Here is a 20,668-nt window from a genome sequence, read left to right on the forward strand (position 1 = left end):
AGGGCGCTTAACCGGAAAACCGTTAAAGAACACTATCCCCTACCTCGAATCGAAGACCAGCTGGACAATTTGTCAGGTTACAAATACTTTACTACTTTAGACCTTGCCTCTGGTTATTATCAGGTACCAATTTGTGAACAAAGCAAACATATAACTGCATTCGTTACGCCAGAAGGGCAATACGAGTTTAACCGGATGCCCTTTGGCCTGGCAAATGCTCCAGCTGTCTTCCAAAGGATTATAAACAAAGTCTTAAGCAAAACGAACTCGGATGTAGCCATGGCATACATGGATGATATTATTATTCCTTCAAAAACGGTTGAGGAAGGATTACATAAATTAAAAACTATTTTAGAACTATTAAAATCATCAGGCCTAACACTTAAATTATCGAAATGTAACTTTTTCATGACCACTGTAGACTTTCTAGGTTTTGAACTTTCCGAAAGCGGTATAAAGCCCGGTTAACAGAAAACCGATGCAGTAAAAAATTTTCCTCGCCCCACCTCACAACAAAATATTCGTCAGTTTTTAGGATTAGCTAACTTTTTTAGAAGATTCATTAAAAATTTTTCCATTATAGCCAGACCATTAACTCAATTGCTTAAAAAGGATAGTAAATTTATATGGACCGATGATCAAGAAAACGCTTTTGTTCAACTGAAATCTAAACTAAGTGAAAGACCGACTATGGCTTTATATGATCAGCATGCGGAAACAGAATTACATACGGATGCGTGTAAAATAGGTATTGATGCTATCTTACTCCAACGATCTGGTTCGGGACCGTTCCGTGCCGTATCTTACTTTAGTCGTCAAACTTCCCATGATGAACAACGGTTTACGTCCTACGATCTAGAAACGCTCGCGGTTATTTGCGCTTTACAACGTTTTAGGGTTTATTTACTTGGTCTAGATTTTAAAATTGTAACGGACTGTAATTCATTGCGAGCTACTTTTGAGAAACGTGACCTTATTCCCCGTGTCGCGAGATGGTGGAGCCAACTTCAAGAATTTAATTGTCACATTGAGTATAGAGCCGGTAACAAAATGAGTCATGCAGATGCTTTGAGTCGTAATCCCGTCAATAAAAGTAAAGATAATAATATAACGTTAGAAGATTCTGTCTTTACTATTAATTGCAATGACTGGTTAGCTACTGTTCAAAACACTGATCCAAAATTAAAACGTATTATTGATATCCTTACAGACAAACAAACTGACGAAGTAACTGACATAAAAAATAATGACCGTTATATAAATGAACATTTATATAGGAAAACCGATTCAGGGTTAAAATGGGTAGTTCCCAAAGCATCTAGATGGCGAATCGTTAAGCAGTGTCATGATGATATAGGTCATGTGGGAATAGATAAGGCCCTGGCAAAGATCTCTAGCGACTATTGGTTTCCAAAAATGAGGCCATTTGTTGAAAAATATGTGCGTTCGTGTCTAGACTGTGCCTACCATAAAGCTCCTGCGGGTAAACCAGAGGGGTTTCTAAACCCGATACCAAAAATTCCAAGCCCATTTCATACAATCCATTTGGATCATTTAGGTCCTTTCGTACGAAGCCGAAACAGAAATACCTATTTACTTGTTGTAATTGATGCATTTTCAAAATTTATATTGATAAAACCAGTTCGCGGCACTGATACAAAATATGTAATATCAGTATTAAAAGATATATTTTATACTTTTAGTGTTCCAAACAGACTAATATCAGATAGGGGTAGTAGTTTTACGAGTCTTGCATTTAAAAAATTCATGAATGAGTTAAATATTAAACATATTATGAATGCTGTGTCGACCCCCCGAGCTAACGGGCAGGTTGAGAGATACAACCGCACTATAACAGAATCATTAGCAGTTGAAAATAACAATTGTCCTGAAAATCGTTGGGATGATCATGTAGCTAAAATTCAGTGGTCTTTAAATAATACATTCAACAAAGGAATTGGACGTACACCGGCTGAAGTACTGTTTGGTTTTAAATGGTTAGCATGTCAGATAGTCGTATTAACGGTACAATCAATGATGATCTAGAGCGTGTAGTAGAAAGCAGAGATTCTATCCGCAACGAAGTAATAAATCACATATCTAAAAACCAAAAATATCAAAAAGAACAATTTGATAAACACAGAAAGCCACCACGTACATATCAAATTGGCGATCTCGTTCGTATTTCACGTAATCAACCTTCGACGGGTCAAAGTAAAAAGCTCCTACCTAAATTTCAGGGCCCCTATAAAATAACAAAAATATTTGACAACGATAGGTATGAAATCGAAGATACACCGATAACAAAAAAAGTAAAGGTAGCTATAAAGCGGTTGTTGCTGTTGATAAAATTCAGCCTTGGGTAATGTTCGATTGTCTTTCAGAGGATAGCGATAGCAATGAAAATGATAAGTCAAACGAGTCTAATAGTTCAAGTGACTCTAAATCTGATTGTGATGTTGAATCTAGTTAATAATGAATAACGAATAAATATGTATAAATGTTGATGTAAAAATATAATTAAGGAATTGTATGAAAATTAATGTAAGATAAGGTTAAGAACTGAATTATATATAAATAATAATTAACTTGTTTATGGTTATGAATTATAAAAAAAGCGAATGTGTAATTTATAATTGATTAAGGATTTAAGATTAAATTGAGTCATGTTTATTTAATCAGTAAGTAGATTCGGTGGGCAGATTGCCCAAGTAGGCGGGCAGATTGCCCTAGTAGACGGGCAGATTGCCCTAGTAGACGGGCAGATTGCCCTAGTAGACGGGCAGATTGCCCTAGTAGCCGGGCAGATTGCCCTAGTAGCCGGGCGGATTGCCCTAGTAGCCGGGCGGATTGCCCTAGTAGCCGGGCAGATTGCCCTAGAAGCCGGGCAGATTGCCCTAGTAGCCGGGCAGATTGCCCTATATGTATAATAGTTGTAGTAATTATATATTAATAATTTTAGTTATGTTTGTTATGTCTTGCTGTTATTTATTTATTTATTTATTTATTTATTTTTCTTCTTCTTTTCTTTCTTTTTTGGAAACACGAGGTCGCGTTTCGGTGCAGGACGGCCGAACTGTAAGAAATTTATATGTACCCACAAATTTTTACTAAAATATTGTTATGTTCAGTGTATAAAAAGAGCTGTAAAATCATTGTTAGTCAGTCGGTCGTTATGCTGCTGGTCGTGAGGTTCGATCCGTGAGAACCGTACATGTAAAAACGCGCATATAAAGTTATTAAAATTGGTAGTTGTGAAGTGTAAGAGTGAAAACTATGTTCAATTTGTGAATTGTGTAAAACTACATATTGTGTAATATTGTGTATTGTGGAAGTTTATTGTATTCAGTGAGTGATAATTTATGGAGAATGATTAAAAAGTGTTAAAGTGCAGTTGGTGTTTTTATTATAACCGCTACCCTTCTGAGATTATTTTACAAAAAAGAGTAACTAATGAGTTTCTTGCCGGTTCTTCTTGGTAGAATCTACTTTCCGAACCGGTGGTGGCTTCACTTATTTGTTAAATGGCGATTCAAAAGTGCTTGTAAAAGCGACTTCAATAAAGTTTATTTTTGATTTTGGTCTTGTAATTGGCAGTACGAATGTAAGATTTGAATGTTTTATCTCATTTAGTACTAGTCGTGCTCGCGACTTCGTGCGCGTATGAATTTAACACTTATTCGAAAATTAAACTAACCTAAGTTACTCCTTATCACATCAGGTAACTGCCAGTGAAAGTCCCGTCAAAATCGGTCAAGCCATTCCAGAGATTAGCCAGAACAAACAGACAAGCAGATAAAATTGAATACATACATACGTACGCATTTCATAAAAATCAGTTGTTTTAATATTACAAACAGACACTGCATTTTTTATTATATGTATAGACTAGCAACCCGAAACGCTTAGAACGAGTGCAATATATTAATTAAGACAATCAGAAGATGTTATTTACACTTTAAAAATTGACACGTCGTATGTTTCATCTTAATTAGTACTAGCGACCCGCCAGACTTCGCACGTGTGCTATATATAAAGACTATTACATGATGTAAATAAGTTATACCCTATTGCACTCAAGAATAATGTATATTTCTGACACTGTTGCATTGCATTGTATTGCATCATTAACTCCCGAAATTACCACTAATATATATACTAACAAATTTCCTTTTTAAATGATATTCATAAATATTTGTATTTAAAACACATAAATGTTTCAAACTTTCTAAGCTTCTCTATATAAACTTTAACGACGGCAAGTCTTATATGCCGCGCGCAATATGTTTAGAAAGAGCATAGCATATATAGTGCATAGTTTTCTCTTAATGTATTTATATAGATATATGAAGCTATAAACGTCAGTAAAGATGATCGTATAATAACTAGATCATAATTAGTATAGCAACACTTACAATGTAAGGTAACCTGTAGACATCCTAATATTAAGCAAAAGCCTTCTTTAATAAGCAGAAACAAAGTTTTAGAGACACTAAATACACACAAATTAGAAATATAAAAATCATAATTTATATGAAAATTTATAGTGTCTGTATTTGAACTTAGGACTGTTTAGGATTCATGCGTTCTGTCCATTCGATCTGCAAACAAACAAACATACACTATTAGGTGAATTATATAACGAAACATGTGTCTTTTTGACTTTGGATTACTATTTATAAAATAAATTATATTATCTTAAAATAATGAACCTAGGTGTAGGGATTGATATTCCGTCCAAATCCATTCAGACATTTCAAAGGTACTGTGGAATAAATAAATTAACACACATACATATGGGCTGCAGTGTAACCACAGGCACAAGGGACATAGCACCTTAGTTCCCAATATTGGTGGCGTATTGACGATGTAAGGAATAGTTAATATTTGTTACAGTGCCATTATCTCTACCACTTACCATCAGGTCCATATGCTCGTCCGCCAACCAATAGCATAAAAAGTGTCCTTGGTCTTTCCATCAGATGAGCCTCCAGCTCTTGCCCCCTATAACATATCACTATATAGTATAAAACAAAGTCGCTTTCTCTGTCCCTATGTCCCCTTGTATTCTTAAATCTTTAAAACTACGCAACGAATTTTGATGCAGTTTTTTTTTTAAAGATAGAGTAATTCGAAAGGAAGGTTTTATTAGTTAGTATAATACATGGTCAATATGATAAATTTAGAAGTTTGTAATGTGTTGTCGTCAATAAACAAATTCGAAACAAGAAACGGCCTACGTCAGTTAATTTAAAGTTGGTTAAAAAAAACATGAGTTCTTTTTTAATATCAATCATTTTCTAATTATACGCAACAATAAGGCCCAGAGGTTAGAATCGATGATTGCGGGTTGAAATGCAGGCAAGCACCACGAAACATTCATATGCTTGATTTGTGTTTATCATTCATCTCGTGCTCGGCGGTTAAGGAAAACATCGTGAGGAAACCTGCATGTTTCAAATTTCATAGACATTCTGCCACATGTGGATTCCACCAACCGTATTGGAACAGCGTGTTGGAATATGTTCCAAAATCTTCTCCTCAAAGGAAGGCCTTAACTAAACAGTGGGAAATTCACAGGCTGTTATTGTAAGCTATATCATATCCTTTAAGCTCCCGTCCGAATCATGTATATACAAAATTTGAGGTCAAAAGAACCAAGCCCATGGTGAAAGCAAAATTATTGGAAAAGTGAATTCACCATTGACTAGATGAAAGACTCATTGTAAATACATGGACAAAATATTTCCACTGGAATCAATGGGAACGAAACAGGTCGCAGAAGCAACGCGTGTCGCTCCGGAAATTGCCCGCACGACCAGTCGCTTGACCCATTTGACGAGACGGCTTCCTCCGTATTTCCGATACCACTATAAGGGTACACTGACCCCATTAATCGTGATGGAGAATTTGACGTTTATACAAACTAGGTAGCGCGGTTGAATTCGGTTTTACTCGAAACTGAAAGGATCGTTTTATCAGAATTAGTTTGACAACAATTTAGGACTTTTATTTATTCAACCCCTGATCCGAAATTGAATAAAATGTTTTTAATTCTAGCTCTTAAAGAAGCTTACATATATAACATGAATAATTATAAATTAATCAAATTGCATTGATTGCAGCCTCAAAAAAGCCCAAGCACCGCTTCATTTTCTAGTGGATATTATGAAAGCTAATTGTTAGGAGATCTGCAAGTTTCGTTTGTAATAAACATATGTGCATATACTTTTTGTTGTTTGGATTCAGCTCCAAAAACAATAGAAGATTGGTCCAATGCGATGTTCTTACTTAAATAATAATTGGTTCAAAATGAAAAGATGATGTCACATAACGCTAAGAGTCGAAATAGTAATACATCAAGATAAAAGGACAGCCCGACACTATTTGAGAAACGATAAACCAAAACAATTTGTTGAACAAATTGTCTCGTGCCAGCAGTAATTGATGCAGTGGCACCCATTGTCCATCAATCAATTGATACGCTCTGTCGAAATGTGCCGCTTAAAAGCGCTTTGCATTTTTTTTACTTAAAGCTATTGCAGCTCTCTAAACTGCTGGAACTGTAACAAATCAAATCAATTAAAAATATACTTTATTCAAGTAGGCTTTTACAAGCACTTTTGAATCGTCGTTTTAAAATTAAGTGAAGCTACCGGTTTGGAAAGTAGATTCTACCGAGAAGAACCGGCAAGAACTGAGTTTCTTTATCAACATTTAAAAATACAGTCATATTAGTTAAATACAATAATATATGTATTACAATTATATTTTATTAAGAAAACTTCTAAAGTGCCTATGTCTTGGAGTAATTATTAACAAAACAATAACCTATTCATCGGACCTATATAGCATACCTGTAACCAATCCAAGGCATTTTCCAATCAATCAATCACATAGGAAATGTCAAACGGCATTCTAATACAGCCTTCAAAGGTGACAGTGAATTGTGGAACTAGGGCAACTTTTCGTATATATTAATAAATACTGTAATTCGAAATAATGTTCATGATTTTTTATATTTTGAACTGAGTACTTGTTTGTTAGGCAGACCGATAAATGTTCTAACTGACGTATATTCACTGCCGTCCAAGTATTAGTGCTTTATGAATTTTTCACCATTTGTAGCACGGAAACAATAAATAAATACAATATGGGTATAGCCTAATTGAAAGAGGCTTAACATTTTGGCGACATTATTAAATGGCGATCTCTTCCAGGAAACCAACAGTGTAGGCTAGGATAGCCCATAAAATATGAGGTGGGTAGTACAAATAGTGTCAAAAAACATTGTAAATATTTCAATACTACTAATTAAGTAAACGAACTTGTCATAACAGTTGTTATAGTAAAGTTCCAAAGGCTTTATTGCGAAACACGATGACTTAACCTATTTTTGCGCAACTGTCTTCAATAATGATACCATTGTCGTCAGAGCCGTTAACAAGAGACCCAGTTCTTGAAGATAATGAAAACTTTCGTTTTCAAAAAGTGCCTCCGAAGTAACCTCTCGTTTTAAGCTCTACCTCCACAAGATACGAAGCTTTTGTTTTTACTAAAAATAAGGCAAGGTTTTAACATTTTATTTGTTCGGCTTGTGATTGAAATAACAGTGGATATTTTTTATTATTTCGTCAATTGAATATTGACTTATGCTGATAATAACTTTATAATAAATACTTAGTTACGTTATAATACGTTAGTAATACCGACTTCAAACGGATGATACAGTAAATATCCATCAGCTCGCATCGGATCAGCGTGATAGAATCCATTACTCCAAATGTCGAAATCTTCTTAACATGGAAAAACTTGTTTAATTTTTATTTATTTGCACATTATATAACAATCATTTACCTACCCTTATTCCAATTTTTTTTGGGCTCGGCGCATCATCCCTTATTCCATATTTCTCTGTCTGACGTCATATCACAAGTAACATTCTTTCCATCCATATCTTCACACAGTCCATCCATCTTTTCTTTGGTCATTCCCTACCTCTGTAACCATCCACGTCCATGCTTAAGATCTTCCTCACAATATGGTTTTCATGGTAGCAATATTTAATGAATGACATACGAAACTACCTACCAATTTAAAACTTAAACAAGCCCATCTTGCTTGTAACGCTTCGTTAATTAGTCGTGTCACTGTTTCATTGGTGACGCGACACTCGAATCGACTTTGATAGATGTTTATTTAAGCAACAATTCGACGTAACCCAATGGAAATCGGATTGGAAATCTGAGTATTGAGGTCTCCAGAATAAAGTCGAATGGTTATTTATTATTTAGGTCCACTGTTTTGATGCTAAATTATCAACTACGGCTACGTAAAAATTTAGATCATCGTTACAAAACTTGGCGTGTCACACTCCGTGTGCTTGTATTTACACTGGCCGATTGCTGCTTTACTGTAGATCTGAATGGGTGGTACCAACCCAGACTTGCACAGATAGCAATAAGCAAACAAAAACATTAGTTGAAATTTAAAACATTAGTTATTTTTTTATGTTAATTTTTGGCAAACAATCAGTACGCTTACCTGATGGAATGTAACTACAACGCTCATGAACCTAAAACGTCGAGGGTCTTTGAGCTTATTTATTGTAGGCTTTTTTCAGGTTCCCAAGTCATATCTGATTGGAAAAACCCACCGGCGGAAGTTGGTTCCACAGAGCGGTTGTACGAGGCAGAAAATGCCTTTAAAATCGCGCTTTCGTGGATAATAATCTTGAAAGCAACGATTTGCTCTCGTTTTTTAATCCTTTCCTCGTAATCCGGAGCGACAGTAGTAGCTGATGCCTCAGCGGGCGCTCGTCAGTGACTCCCTGACACAGTTCTCGTAGTTTTTTTCACTTTTTAACGCTGAAACGGCTTTTTCGTTATTGTATTCTTTGTGTATCGTTTTTCTGTCAGCGCTGTGTTCTGCTTGTTTTTCCTTTTTCGGCATTTGAGGACGATTGGTTGATATTTTTAATTTTTGTAATGGGAACGTCGAATATGTTCCATTTTTGTTTCGTACTGATTGAATCATATGTACTTACACGCGGTTACATTTTCTTAAGTGAACAAGCAATGTATATCTAAATTGACAGGCTTAACGAGTAATGGTGTTGTTCTCTCTATTATATTTAAAAGCAGTAAGTATAACCTTGATAAGTCAAACTGATGTGCATTAATAATAGAAAGTTTGTTTACGATAATTATACGATGACCTTAAGCAATGATCATAAATGTCAATATGGGAAATTGTATGAAAGAGGCACATAATTTAATAAAATTAACTGCATACTTAACTCTGGGGAAACGGCTTATCTTTTATATTCGTTTCTAGTTAATCTACATCTATATTTGTATTATTAATGTGAAAGTAACTCTGTCTGTCTGTCGCTCTTTCACGACCAAACCATTGAACCGAATTTGATGAAATTGGTGTAAAGCAAATTATAACTCCAAGAAAGACCATATTTTTGCCACAACTAGTATATGTATATATATGCATTAAAAATATATACATTAAAAGTAATGCGGATGTTGTGACTAATTACGGTTAATTCGAATACGAGTAAGCGTCACTAAATTGGAAGGATAAAGTCGTTTGAAAATCTGTATGAATAATCTCTAAACCACAACGAGGTTTTAGTCGAGTAGTCGGCCACTTATAGGATTAGTTCTTACTTTTTAACTGACTTCAAAAAGGCTTACTATTCGGTTTACTTAAGTTTGTTATCTCAGCACTTCCTCATTTAAGAAGCAATGTGCATTATTTTGGTTTGAAATACTTTCCGATTAGTCCCATTTAATTCGAAAAAAGTATCTCTAGTTAAATCTTAAGTATGCTTTAAGTGATCTCGAAATTTACAGTAGCAGTTGAAAATACAATTTAAAACCTTAACGTACAGTTAATATCAAAGCATACCGTGATAAGAACTTAGTCTTTTGTTCGTTCGTAAACTTTGGCCCCTCACTGAAATTGAAGTTCTTACGGATTTATTATTTATCTAACATCAAATCTATAAGAAGTCTTTCTGCGTTATTAAAGTCGATACTAAGTGCCTCCGATCTTGCATTAAATCAAAAATCTGTTTCAGAACTATTGAATTCCATACCAACTTGGTACTTAGTCATACGGCTCTACTTATATTTCCAAACAACATACATATTATATATAACGGAGCAGTATGCCTGAGCCCGTTTTAAAAAAACATGAGTGTCAGAGTTTCAATCTTTAACCATCTTCAGTGGTATGAAATAAAACTCAGGAAATAATCCTCTCTGATTTATAACAATATGAGGCGGTCCGATCGCTCCGACGGCTCGACCAAGCCTGTCGATACCGGCGGTCGCTTGATCTTTTATAACAAAAATAGGTGGGTAGACTTATTCACTCAACATAACAGCTGTTTACAAACACAAATAATTCAGACTAATTTAACATTTCTAAATTCACTAAAAATTATTAATTTAACAATCAAACAGATTTAAATTATTAAAATAATCATTTCTGGACAGGTGTTTTTCTTAAATTCGTGGTTTCGCGCTGACATATAAAATGCCATCTAATGATTTACCAGAACGATAAAAATCAAAGATAATATCAAAATGGTACATACTTTATGCCCTAGAAATATCTCCTAACTCAAAACACTAAGTTTAAATGACCATTAATTTCCATAGCTATGATAGCTACAAAATACCTATTGGTATAATATTCAAGGCATCCAAGGCCAGTATTCCCTCGCTGCCTAATGCCCGTATTTTATATTCAGGAGACGTGGAACATCAGCAAGTCGTTACCCAAACGTTACTTTACTAACATACCCTGAATTATTTAGGGCCCATTCAGCCCGAACTTCTCGTCGCGTCAGCATTTATAATTACTTGGATATGTGCGTGGTATCTATGCATGGGATAAGCCTGCTTTATAGTTTTGACTCGAGATTGAAACTTAAATATTATAGTAACATACTAACAGGCTAAATAGATTAAGTCTTTTATGATACAGAAGTTTCTTGTTGGATTAATTAACTTTATGTGTACGCCCGCGCTCTTTCAACTTTTATACGTGTAAACTTTTTAATAAATAAAAGTGTTTGTTTGTTTGACTTTTAATTGTTGTGTGTATAGTCTATTCCAGTCGATAAACGAATAGATTTCGAGTATTCTACGCGATTTTCTAATAGCTTAGCTATATTGTGCACTACTAACACTTCGGTATTAATATATATTTATGTATAATACAACATTACTCCAATTAACTACTTATTTCCACTTTAATTTTACTTCCATATTTGCGATTATGTTTTCAAATCAAAGATCTTTAAATTACACAACGTATTTTGATGCAGTTTTTTTTAATAGATAGAGTGATTGGAGAGAAAAGATTTGTATATAATACATGGACATTAAAATAAAGAAACACTTTTTAGAAGATTATAATGTGATGTCGATGCACGCGTACAAAACCGGGCGGGTCGGTGGTATGTTCATGTTTTGAAGACGCCTTTGCCCAGAAGTGGGGCATTTAATGGACGTTATGAGCAAACTCATGTAAGTACAACGCGCTATGTGATACAGAATGGGAAACTCATTAGGGCCCGCCCTTTCATAGTTCTCGAAGCTAATGGAGCGCGCCAGAGATTGTAGCGATGGGTTGTTGTGATGCGTTCCGTGAAGTCATTACACGATTGAATCTACATTGATGTCTGTTCGCATGATAATTGTTGATTACAGTCGTTACTTGATACAGAACATCGCTAGAGACGATAAATGGTGATTTAATTAGTTCTAATTCACTTTTAATTGCTTATTTAAAAGGATGCTTTGAGTACATAGAATTGGTAACATTTAATGTATGTATTATATCAATTAAATTATAACCAACATTTATAAATTTTAGCATGTGAACTAACTTTAAAATATTTATAATTATACTAGCAGGTCGTCCTGGCTTCGCACGGGTGGCATTAGATTTTTGATTATATTTTTGCCATTTATTTATATTTCATGAGTTGAATTTTTCCGACATGTTTAACAATTGTCATTCTCTTTCAACTTATTTACACAGCTAGCTTAATAAATTATATACCCAAACCTTCCTTATGTATCCTTCTGTCCATTATTGAAAACTGTATGACAATCCGTTCAGTAGTTTTGGAGTTTATAGCGAACATACAGACAGACGTGGCCGTAAGACTTTGTTTTATAATATGTAGTTTACTTGGTGGTAGGGCTTTGTGCAAGCCCGTCTGGGTAGGTACCACCCACTCATCAGTTATTCTACCGCCAAACAACAGTACGCGGTATTGTTGTGTTCCGGTTTGAAGGGTGAGTGAGCCAGTGTAACTACAGGCACAAGGGACATAACATCTTAGTTCCCAAGGTTGGTGGCACATTGACGATGTAAGGAATAGTTAATATTTCTTACAGCGTCATTGTCTATGGGCGATGGAGACCACTAACATCAGGTGGCCCATATGCTCGTCCGCCAAACTATACTATAAAAAAAAGCGACAATATTCTTATAATAAGATAATAAGGAATTACTCATAGTAATAAAGTTTGTTTTAAATATGAATTAGGTTCCGAAAAGCAATTGGTTATGTAAAATGTTTTTCTCGGAATAACTTACATACCGAACGGGAAATGTTACATGACAGTACAAAAGATCAGATGTTATTACATCACATCCTTTATTTTCCACGTGTTCAGGGTTTGCGACGACTAATGAGGCTTAACCAAGCAAAATTACACCGAGGGCCGTGTGAGGGCCCTCCGGCAGCGCTCGTCGGGCGACGCCGTAGTTGACACACTTCGCGTACTTGTCTGCGAGTTTGTTTAATTAAAGAGCTGGATTTTAAAGGTCCTAAATTTTTAACAAGATGAAGTTATAAATTAAGTTTTTCCTCACTAATAAAGTACACGTCTTCGTTTTATCGATACTATAGGATTATTACAAGTAAATCCTTGTGTAACCTATCAATGTATCTACCACACGATGTATAAGGCCTTTAAAATATAGTTTATTAAAGTAGGCATTTAAGGGCACTTTTGAATGGTTATTTTACAGAATAGTGTTAAGCCTAAAGCTACCACCGGTCTTGAATGTATCTATCCAGAAGAAATTTCCCCTTGGGTTTGGAGTATATTTCACCACCCTGCTGCAATGCGGGTTGGTGGGTTCACATGCGGTAGAATTTCGTTGAAATAGAAAAATGCAAGTTTCCTCACCGTCCAATACGAGATAAATTAAAACATTAAAAATAAGCACATGAAAATTCAGTGGTGAATCTGGGTTTGAACTGACAACCTCGGTTAAGATGTATGCGTTCTAACCACTGGGACATCTCGGCTCAGCTATTAACTTACTCTTATATAACCTTTATTTTTTTTCCCGTATTTTTGCACTTTGTGTTGCTTTAACGATAAGGGCGAGAAACGCGATACCATAAAATATACATCCCGTTAAATTTTCGTTAACGTAAAACTCATAATTAACGCTTAAAATTTACAGGCATCGAAAGGTAATTATGAAAAATGTGCCGTCATTACGGGTAATTCAAGTTAAATGATAAAATTAATACACTTTGCCTTGACATATTAACGAAAAAAGTATCGGTATTTATTATGTTCTGTGCTCGCGACTTTATGCGTTGTTGAATTTTAACAGAAGATATATTTTCGTAGCCTAAGTTCATTCTTGTTACATCAGTTATCTGCCATGTAAGTCCCGTCAAAATCGGTCCAGCCGTTCCAGAGAATAGCCGGATTAGATAGACAGAAAAATATTGTAAAAAATGTTTATTTTTTGTTTTGATATGTGTACCGTTTATACCTACATACACATGCATTAAATAAATAGCAGTTATTTAAATATAAGGATCAGACATTCCAATTATATTATATGTATCGATTGTATTTCAAAGTTTTGTTATATTCTTTTTGTTTTTACTATTTATGTAAAAGCTAAGAAAAGTTAATTTAGTTTCAACGGGTAAACACTGCTACCTTTCTTGCCACCACTTCATGCGGTCATTTATACACAAACTATTTTTTATTAATATAAATATATTTATGTATCGTATTAAAATTGAATCTTTAAATATACATATATAACTTAATGTTATTAATTCTTACTTCAATTCGAGTTGGCTTTAACAAGCACTTTTGAATCGGCATTTAACGATTAAGTGAAACTACCACCGGTTCGGAAAGTAGATTCTACCGAGAAGAACCGCCAAGAAACTCAGAAGTTAGTCTTTTTCAACACTTAAAAAATACAGTCATATTAGTGATACATATAATATGGCGTTGCTGGCGCATATGGCGTTGGGAGGGTTTTGCTATAAGAGCTTGGCTAGGTTTCCCTAAGGAGGAGGAAGTATTAAAATGACTAAAATGTTCATTACGTAAGACTAGCTACTAGTCCCGGCTTCGCACAGACATACGATAAGGTTTTAAGTAGACTCATAAGAGTCTATAACTCCATAACTGTATTGAATTATTTGATGAAGTGTTAGATACTGTACGAGCTTCCAAGCCCCGTTTTACCCCCTTAGGGACGCATTTTCATAAAATTTGTTATCAGTGGATGTCTACACCCTATAAGGAACCTACCTGCCAAAATTCAAGCTTATAGAAAGCTGTTATAGTTTCAGAGATTTCGTAAATAAGCAAGCAGTTTTGAATCATCATTTAACAGAACTAGGTTGAGTAAGGTGTATTTAATGTAGTTGTTCTAAAAGATACACCGACATACATCAATAATATATGTTTGAAAGTATCTCTGTCTGTCGTTCTTTCACTAAAGAACCACTAAACCGAATTTGGTGAAATTTGGTAAGAACCTAATTTGAACTCCAGGAAAGGACATAGGCTTCTTTTCAAAATCAAAATCAAAATCAAAATAAACTTTATTCAAGTAGGCTTTTATAAGCACTTTTGAATCGTCATTTTACAATTAAGTGAAGCTACCACCGGTTCGGAAAGTAGATTCTACCGAGAAGAACCGGCAAGAAACTCAGTAGTTACTCAGTAGTTTTGCCAAATACATGACACCCAACCCTCAATATGCGAGCAAAGTCGCTGGCAACCACTACTAGGCTAATTTGACTAGTTTTAAATTTATATATATGTCGTTTGGTGTGTCTGTTACGTTGATCACGAGTGGATTAGCAATCGACCTAATTAGAAGTCGTCCGCCGGCTGTCGCGCTCCAGCTGATTGACTCGTCAGATGGGCGCGTTTTATTAGCGTTTTCGTATCTAGGTCTTGGGATGAGCAGAGCTCGATGTGACCTCGTTCGCTTCATATCTGAAATGAAACGTGGGAGCTGAGCCGATCTTGATCCGAGATGGCCCAGTGGTTAGAACGCGTGCGTCTTAACCGATGATTGCGGGTTCAAACCCAGGGAAGTACCACTGAATATTAATGTGCACGATTTGTGTCTTTAATTCACCATTTATAAGGAAAACATCGTGAGGAAATCTGGATGTGTTTAATGTCATATATATTCTGCCACATGTGTATTCCACCAACCCGTATTGGAACAGCGTGGTGGAAAATATTCCAAACCATCTCCTACAAAAAAGACACTAGGTCTTAGCCCAGCACTGGGAAATTTACAATCAGTTAATGTAAAAAAAGTTTCCTCGCAAAGACTTTTGCAATAAATACGCATAAATAAAGTATATTTCAAGCTGTAAGTAAGGAACCCGTTATCTTAGTTTGAGGCCCAATTATTCCACCCACTGGGTCACCCCTTTGTTGCAATGCGTTACATAACAATGAAAACGTTGAATACTTTGTCATTAAACATTTTGACATTTGAAATGTATAAAAACTTCTACCTGAAGGAACATCTGCTGTCAAAAACATGTAAGGGGAAATCGACTTTATATCCAATATATAAAGAGTGGTTTTTGCTTAACATTTTGCATAGTTTGCTTTGATTTTATTGCCATGTCTGTCCCTTCCCTTTGCACTGATATCGGTTATTTGTTGGGATTTATTGGGTGCGCGTGCGCATGCGGGTCGTCATTGTTCGTTTGAAAGTTATTTATGTTCATTAAAATCATTCGATTTAAAATTATCTGGTTTCATCTGTGAAGCTGTTACAGATTTTAAATTTAATTTTTAACTCATGTGTTTTGTAAATATAATTCTTATCTCCTTAGAATAGAATTAGAATTAAGGAAAAAATAACTCAGTATCAATTAAGTTAACTAGTTTTAGTTCATATTTGTATATATATATATATATATTTAAGCATTTAATGTTGTTAATTCTTATGTTAATAAATTATTAAGTTAATTTAAAATAGGTTATGTACATATACTATTAGCATAGCTATGAGGGACATAACATCTTAGTTTCCAAGGTTAGTGGTGCGCTGGTGGTACAAGGGGTGGTTATTACTTCTCTTAGTAGCTAAGTCTAAGCGCAGTGGTGACTACCTACTATCAGATGGCCGATTTGCTAGTGTGTGTAGTTATTTGAAGCCAAGATAGCCCAGTGGTTAGAACGCGCATATTGACCGATAATTGTGGGTGTAAATCCATGCAAGCACCATTTATATTTTACTGGCTCACTCAACCTTCGCAAAACAACAATACAGAATATTAGTTTGATGAGTGGTACCATCCAAGCGGACTTGGGCACAGATAATATCTTCTCATACCCCAGCACCAAGAAAAAGCGAATAATACTTATTCCAAATTAAAATATTTACCTATCAAAAATTCTTTGCAAAAAATATCAGTTAAAATCAACTTTAAGAGATACAACTCTTATTTCTCTTAAAAGTTCCTCTTTGAAGTATGCTGGGGCCCCCATAAAAATAAAAAAGTTTGCAAATTATTTATAAAAACTGATAACAACATTTCTTTCGAAAAATACTTTAGTGGACAGTAAATTAGTGATTCTTATCGCCGTACTTTACTAAGTAAAGTTATAAGTAAGGTCCCACTGTTGGGCAAAATCATCCTCTCCTCTTTGAGTAGAATATATGGAGCAGTTCCAATGGGAGTTGGAGTTGAAATAGGCTTTTACAATCACTTTTGAATCGTCATTTAACAACTATATCAAGTAATGCTACCACCGGTTCGGAAAGTAGATTCTATCGAGGACAACCGCAAAGAAAATCGGTAGTTACTCTTTTTCAATATTTAAAAATACATCATGTTATGTCATGTTATATCTATTACAATTATATATGTATGTAATTTATCCTGACTGGATGTCAACAAGTATTAGTTACACGCTTTATTATCAGAAAAAAAAGCCCGCTGAGTTTCTTTCGCCGGTTCTTCTCAGGTCAGGGTATTTTCTTTCCGAACCGGTGGTAGTGTTTCAATTGACCATCAATAAGAAAGTGTAATGCTTCTATATTGAATAAAGTTATTTGAGTTTGAATTTGAGTTTATCGCCTGCATAATCTTGTATTGAATAATATGCCTTCTTTATCAATGTTTTTTTTTTCTGATTGAACCCGCAGTAAGTTAGGGTTTTTGTTGTCTAAATGTAATACTAACCATAGCGTTCCAGTAATGTAGTACATCATTCTATATACACCAATCGGCCCAACCTACACTATTGTGAATTTGCGGTCAACCGTGAATACCAGGTGGCGTCAGAAATTAAACCCAATAATTTCCTCTTCGAGTTAAATTATACAATTTGTTTTTACATGATCTGGTAGTCAGTTTCCACCTTAAAATTGGTGATTATGTATTTTTTGAAATATAATTGGTATGTGATTTTCCATATGGAAGATTGGTAGTTCACAAGTGCCCATAGATATTTCCACCGTTTAAAATTTTGGCAATATCTTACATGACCTATGTACCACCAATCTTGGGAACTAAGATTTCAAGCCCTTCGTGTCTGTTGCCAAGATGGCTGAGTGATTAGAAGATGTACTTCAAAATCGATGATAAAGAGTACAAACCCAGCGACACTGAATTTTCATGTGCTTAATTTGTGTTTATAATTCATCTTGTGTTCGGTGCTTCGGTGTAGGGAAACGTTAGAGCAGCGTGGCGGAATATGCTCCTAACCTACTCCACAAAGGGCGAGGCTTTAGCCCTTAGTGGTTAATTTCCAGGCTGTGAATGTTGTATGTTGTTATGTCACCGTAATATGACTCACTCTCCCTTTAAATTGGAATACAACAATTGTCTTCAACTATCATAGAATATATGTCTAGTAGGTGGTACATACCCAAACGGGCTCGCACAAAGCCCTACCACCAAACTAATCCCGAACAGCAGCTACTAATACTCACAATACGCTACATTTTGATAAAGCAACAATAAAATAGAAAAGGTTTTACGGCATATACAGATCGAAACTGCGCCATTGTGTTTCCATATTGGAATACGCGAATTGTGACCGGCCGATCAGGCGTTCATTTACAATAACCTAAAGCCTTTGACCCAGAATTCGTGCAAGCGAGTTTAGCGTCCAACGAAACGTAATACGGCCCATTGTAGTGTGAACTATTTTGTAATTCACCAACTTTTCCATACACTATTGTCGGTCCAATCAAATACTATTCAGAGGGATCTTATCATTTCGCATCGAACAAATTTGGTAGGTAGCCGCGTGGATTATCGATCGTCCTTATGACGTTGTGATAGGGGTGATATTTGTCTGCGTTTAACTCAATCGAAGGTTGAAGTTTTCGTGCGAAGTTTGAAGGGTTTTTAGTTTAATTATAAAGGATGGTTTACGTTTTAGGTCGTTAAGGAGCTCTTCAGTGCAAAGTTGAAGGCGTATTTTGTGGGGTCTTTGAAAGGGGTTTATTTTTATGATTCGGTATAATTTTTTATGGCTACGTCGGTATTGAATTAAATAACGAGTCTCGTTGTAAAATGGAGGATTGTTCATTGTTTGTGAGCGATATCGGTGAGCAGAAAGTGTTCAAGTTAGCCTTCATCTGTTTCTAACAGGATAAATTAAAATCTAATTGATTTTAGTTACCGATTCTCAGGAAAGAGTATCTGACTGACTTTTTGGCGATTGGCGAATCTATTTTCTAAACTTTGAACTGGTATCCAGCTCCAATAAACTACTTTTGGTCACTTTAATGTTACTTCCAAGATTCAAACGTTCGTTTTCTTGCGAGTCATGGCAGTTCGATGTCTACTGATGTGTATTTGTCTTTTGTTCTTTTGTGGTTAGAATAGAGTATATATACATATAGTTTATTATGTACTTTAGTCTATTTTCCTCCATGACCGTTTTCATTCATATAAAAGCCTTTTTCCTGAGTAAAGAATAGAAAATTACATCAAGTAAGTTAAGATACGTATCTCTATATATTATTGTACACTATATGTATGTTATGATTATTGGCTGAAACTTTGATCGGTATAAAGACCACCTAATTATATATGGTCACCCGTTCCAATTGATATTGGCATTTTGACTATTCCCTACGCTGCCAATTCTTCACTGACCGTAAGATTTATGACGTTACATCCTTAGATATGCCTGTATTTACACTAACTTACTCAATATTAGTTTGACAGGAGACTGATTAATAAATACAATAACATTATATTTCTTTTTTGCAGGTGGTGAAGATGCAAGCGAAACAATGTTCGGACTATCTTCGGAGCCAGCGGATGCGGTGGTGGCGGAGGGCGAGAGCGCCGTGCTGGCCTGCGGGGCGCCGCCACCCGCTCGTCTTTCGTGGCGGTACAGCGCCACAGCGCCCCCCACCAGAGACCACGCATTACCACGCGCTGATACTTACAGGTAACAAATTATTTATGGTTTGAAAGAAATTGGTTAGGTCTTGTTGTTACCAGATAATTACAGATAGTATTCTAATTAGTAAGACCACAAAATTCGTCAGACTAAATTGTACCTTATGTACCTACCTTAACCTAAAGTGCTTTTTTGATGAAGAATATTTTTATTAAGATTTTTAATTTGGACAAAAATACGGGCGAGCACTACTAGTATCTCGGTGAATCAGATCAAATCAAAATATGTTTTATTCAAGTTGGCTTTTTTGAATCATCATTTTTGGATCATCACGAACCGTTGAAACCGATCAATCATTTTGAATGTAAATATTGTAAATGATTCATAAGTTCTTCTAAAAGCATACTCGAATAAAATATATTTTGATTTAGATCTTTGAATTATATCACGAGGTTTCAGTATCAGGGAAATCAATTCATAATGATTGAATAATTGATTGAAATACAACTTATGAATAAAGCAGATTGCTCTCTTTATTTCTTTATTATCATTAAGTTTAAGTCCTTAATTAATAAGATGAAAAATATTCTATAAATATTGACCGCGTGGAAGGGTACCAATAATGTTAGCAGCATTTTCCCTTTGAATCGCAATTCCGTACCTCTGGACAAAAAACGAATCAAACCTACCATCGGCACCTATCGCAATAAGGCGAGTTGTTATGAAAAAGGTGTTAGTCAAAATCATGTTGAATAGAATTGAGACGCTTAGTGAAAACGAAATAGATAGCAAAATTATTTGATACTATGTATAAATTATGTAATATATTTACGATCTCCGTAGGCAAGTAGTGTGTACACTGGTTTGCATGGGTACGTCACTCCCGGGTTCGATTTAAAAAAAGCTAATTAGTTTTCTATGTTGGCATTGTTCTGGGTATTTCTGGTACCGTC

The 20,668-nt window shown here is 35.2% G+C and overlaps 1 protein-coding gene across 1 annotated transcript in view; it reads left to right on the plus strand.

Annotated features, from left to right (window-relative positions):
- The window catches only part of LOC124541026 (neogenin), a 192,640-nt gene that overhangs the window by 140,905 nt on the left and 31,067 nt on the right, over positions 1–20,668 (plus strand). Inside the window, exon 2 of the mRNA XM_047118803.1 lies at positions 19,580–19,763. Coding sequence (XP_046974759.1) covers positions 19,580–19,763 — 184 coding nt within the window. The remainder of the gene's footprint in view (positions 1–19,579; positions 19,764–20,668) is intronic.

The sequence above is a fragment of the Vanessa cardui genome, chromosome 27 (genome assembly GCF_905220365.1).
Source record: "Vanessa cardui chromosome 27, ilVanCard2.1, whole genome shotgun sequence".
NCBI classification, from domain to species: Eukaryota; Metazoa; Arthropoda; class Insecta; order Lepidoptera; family Nymphalidae; genus Vanessa; species Vanessa cardui.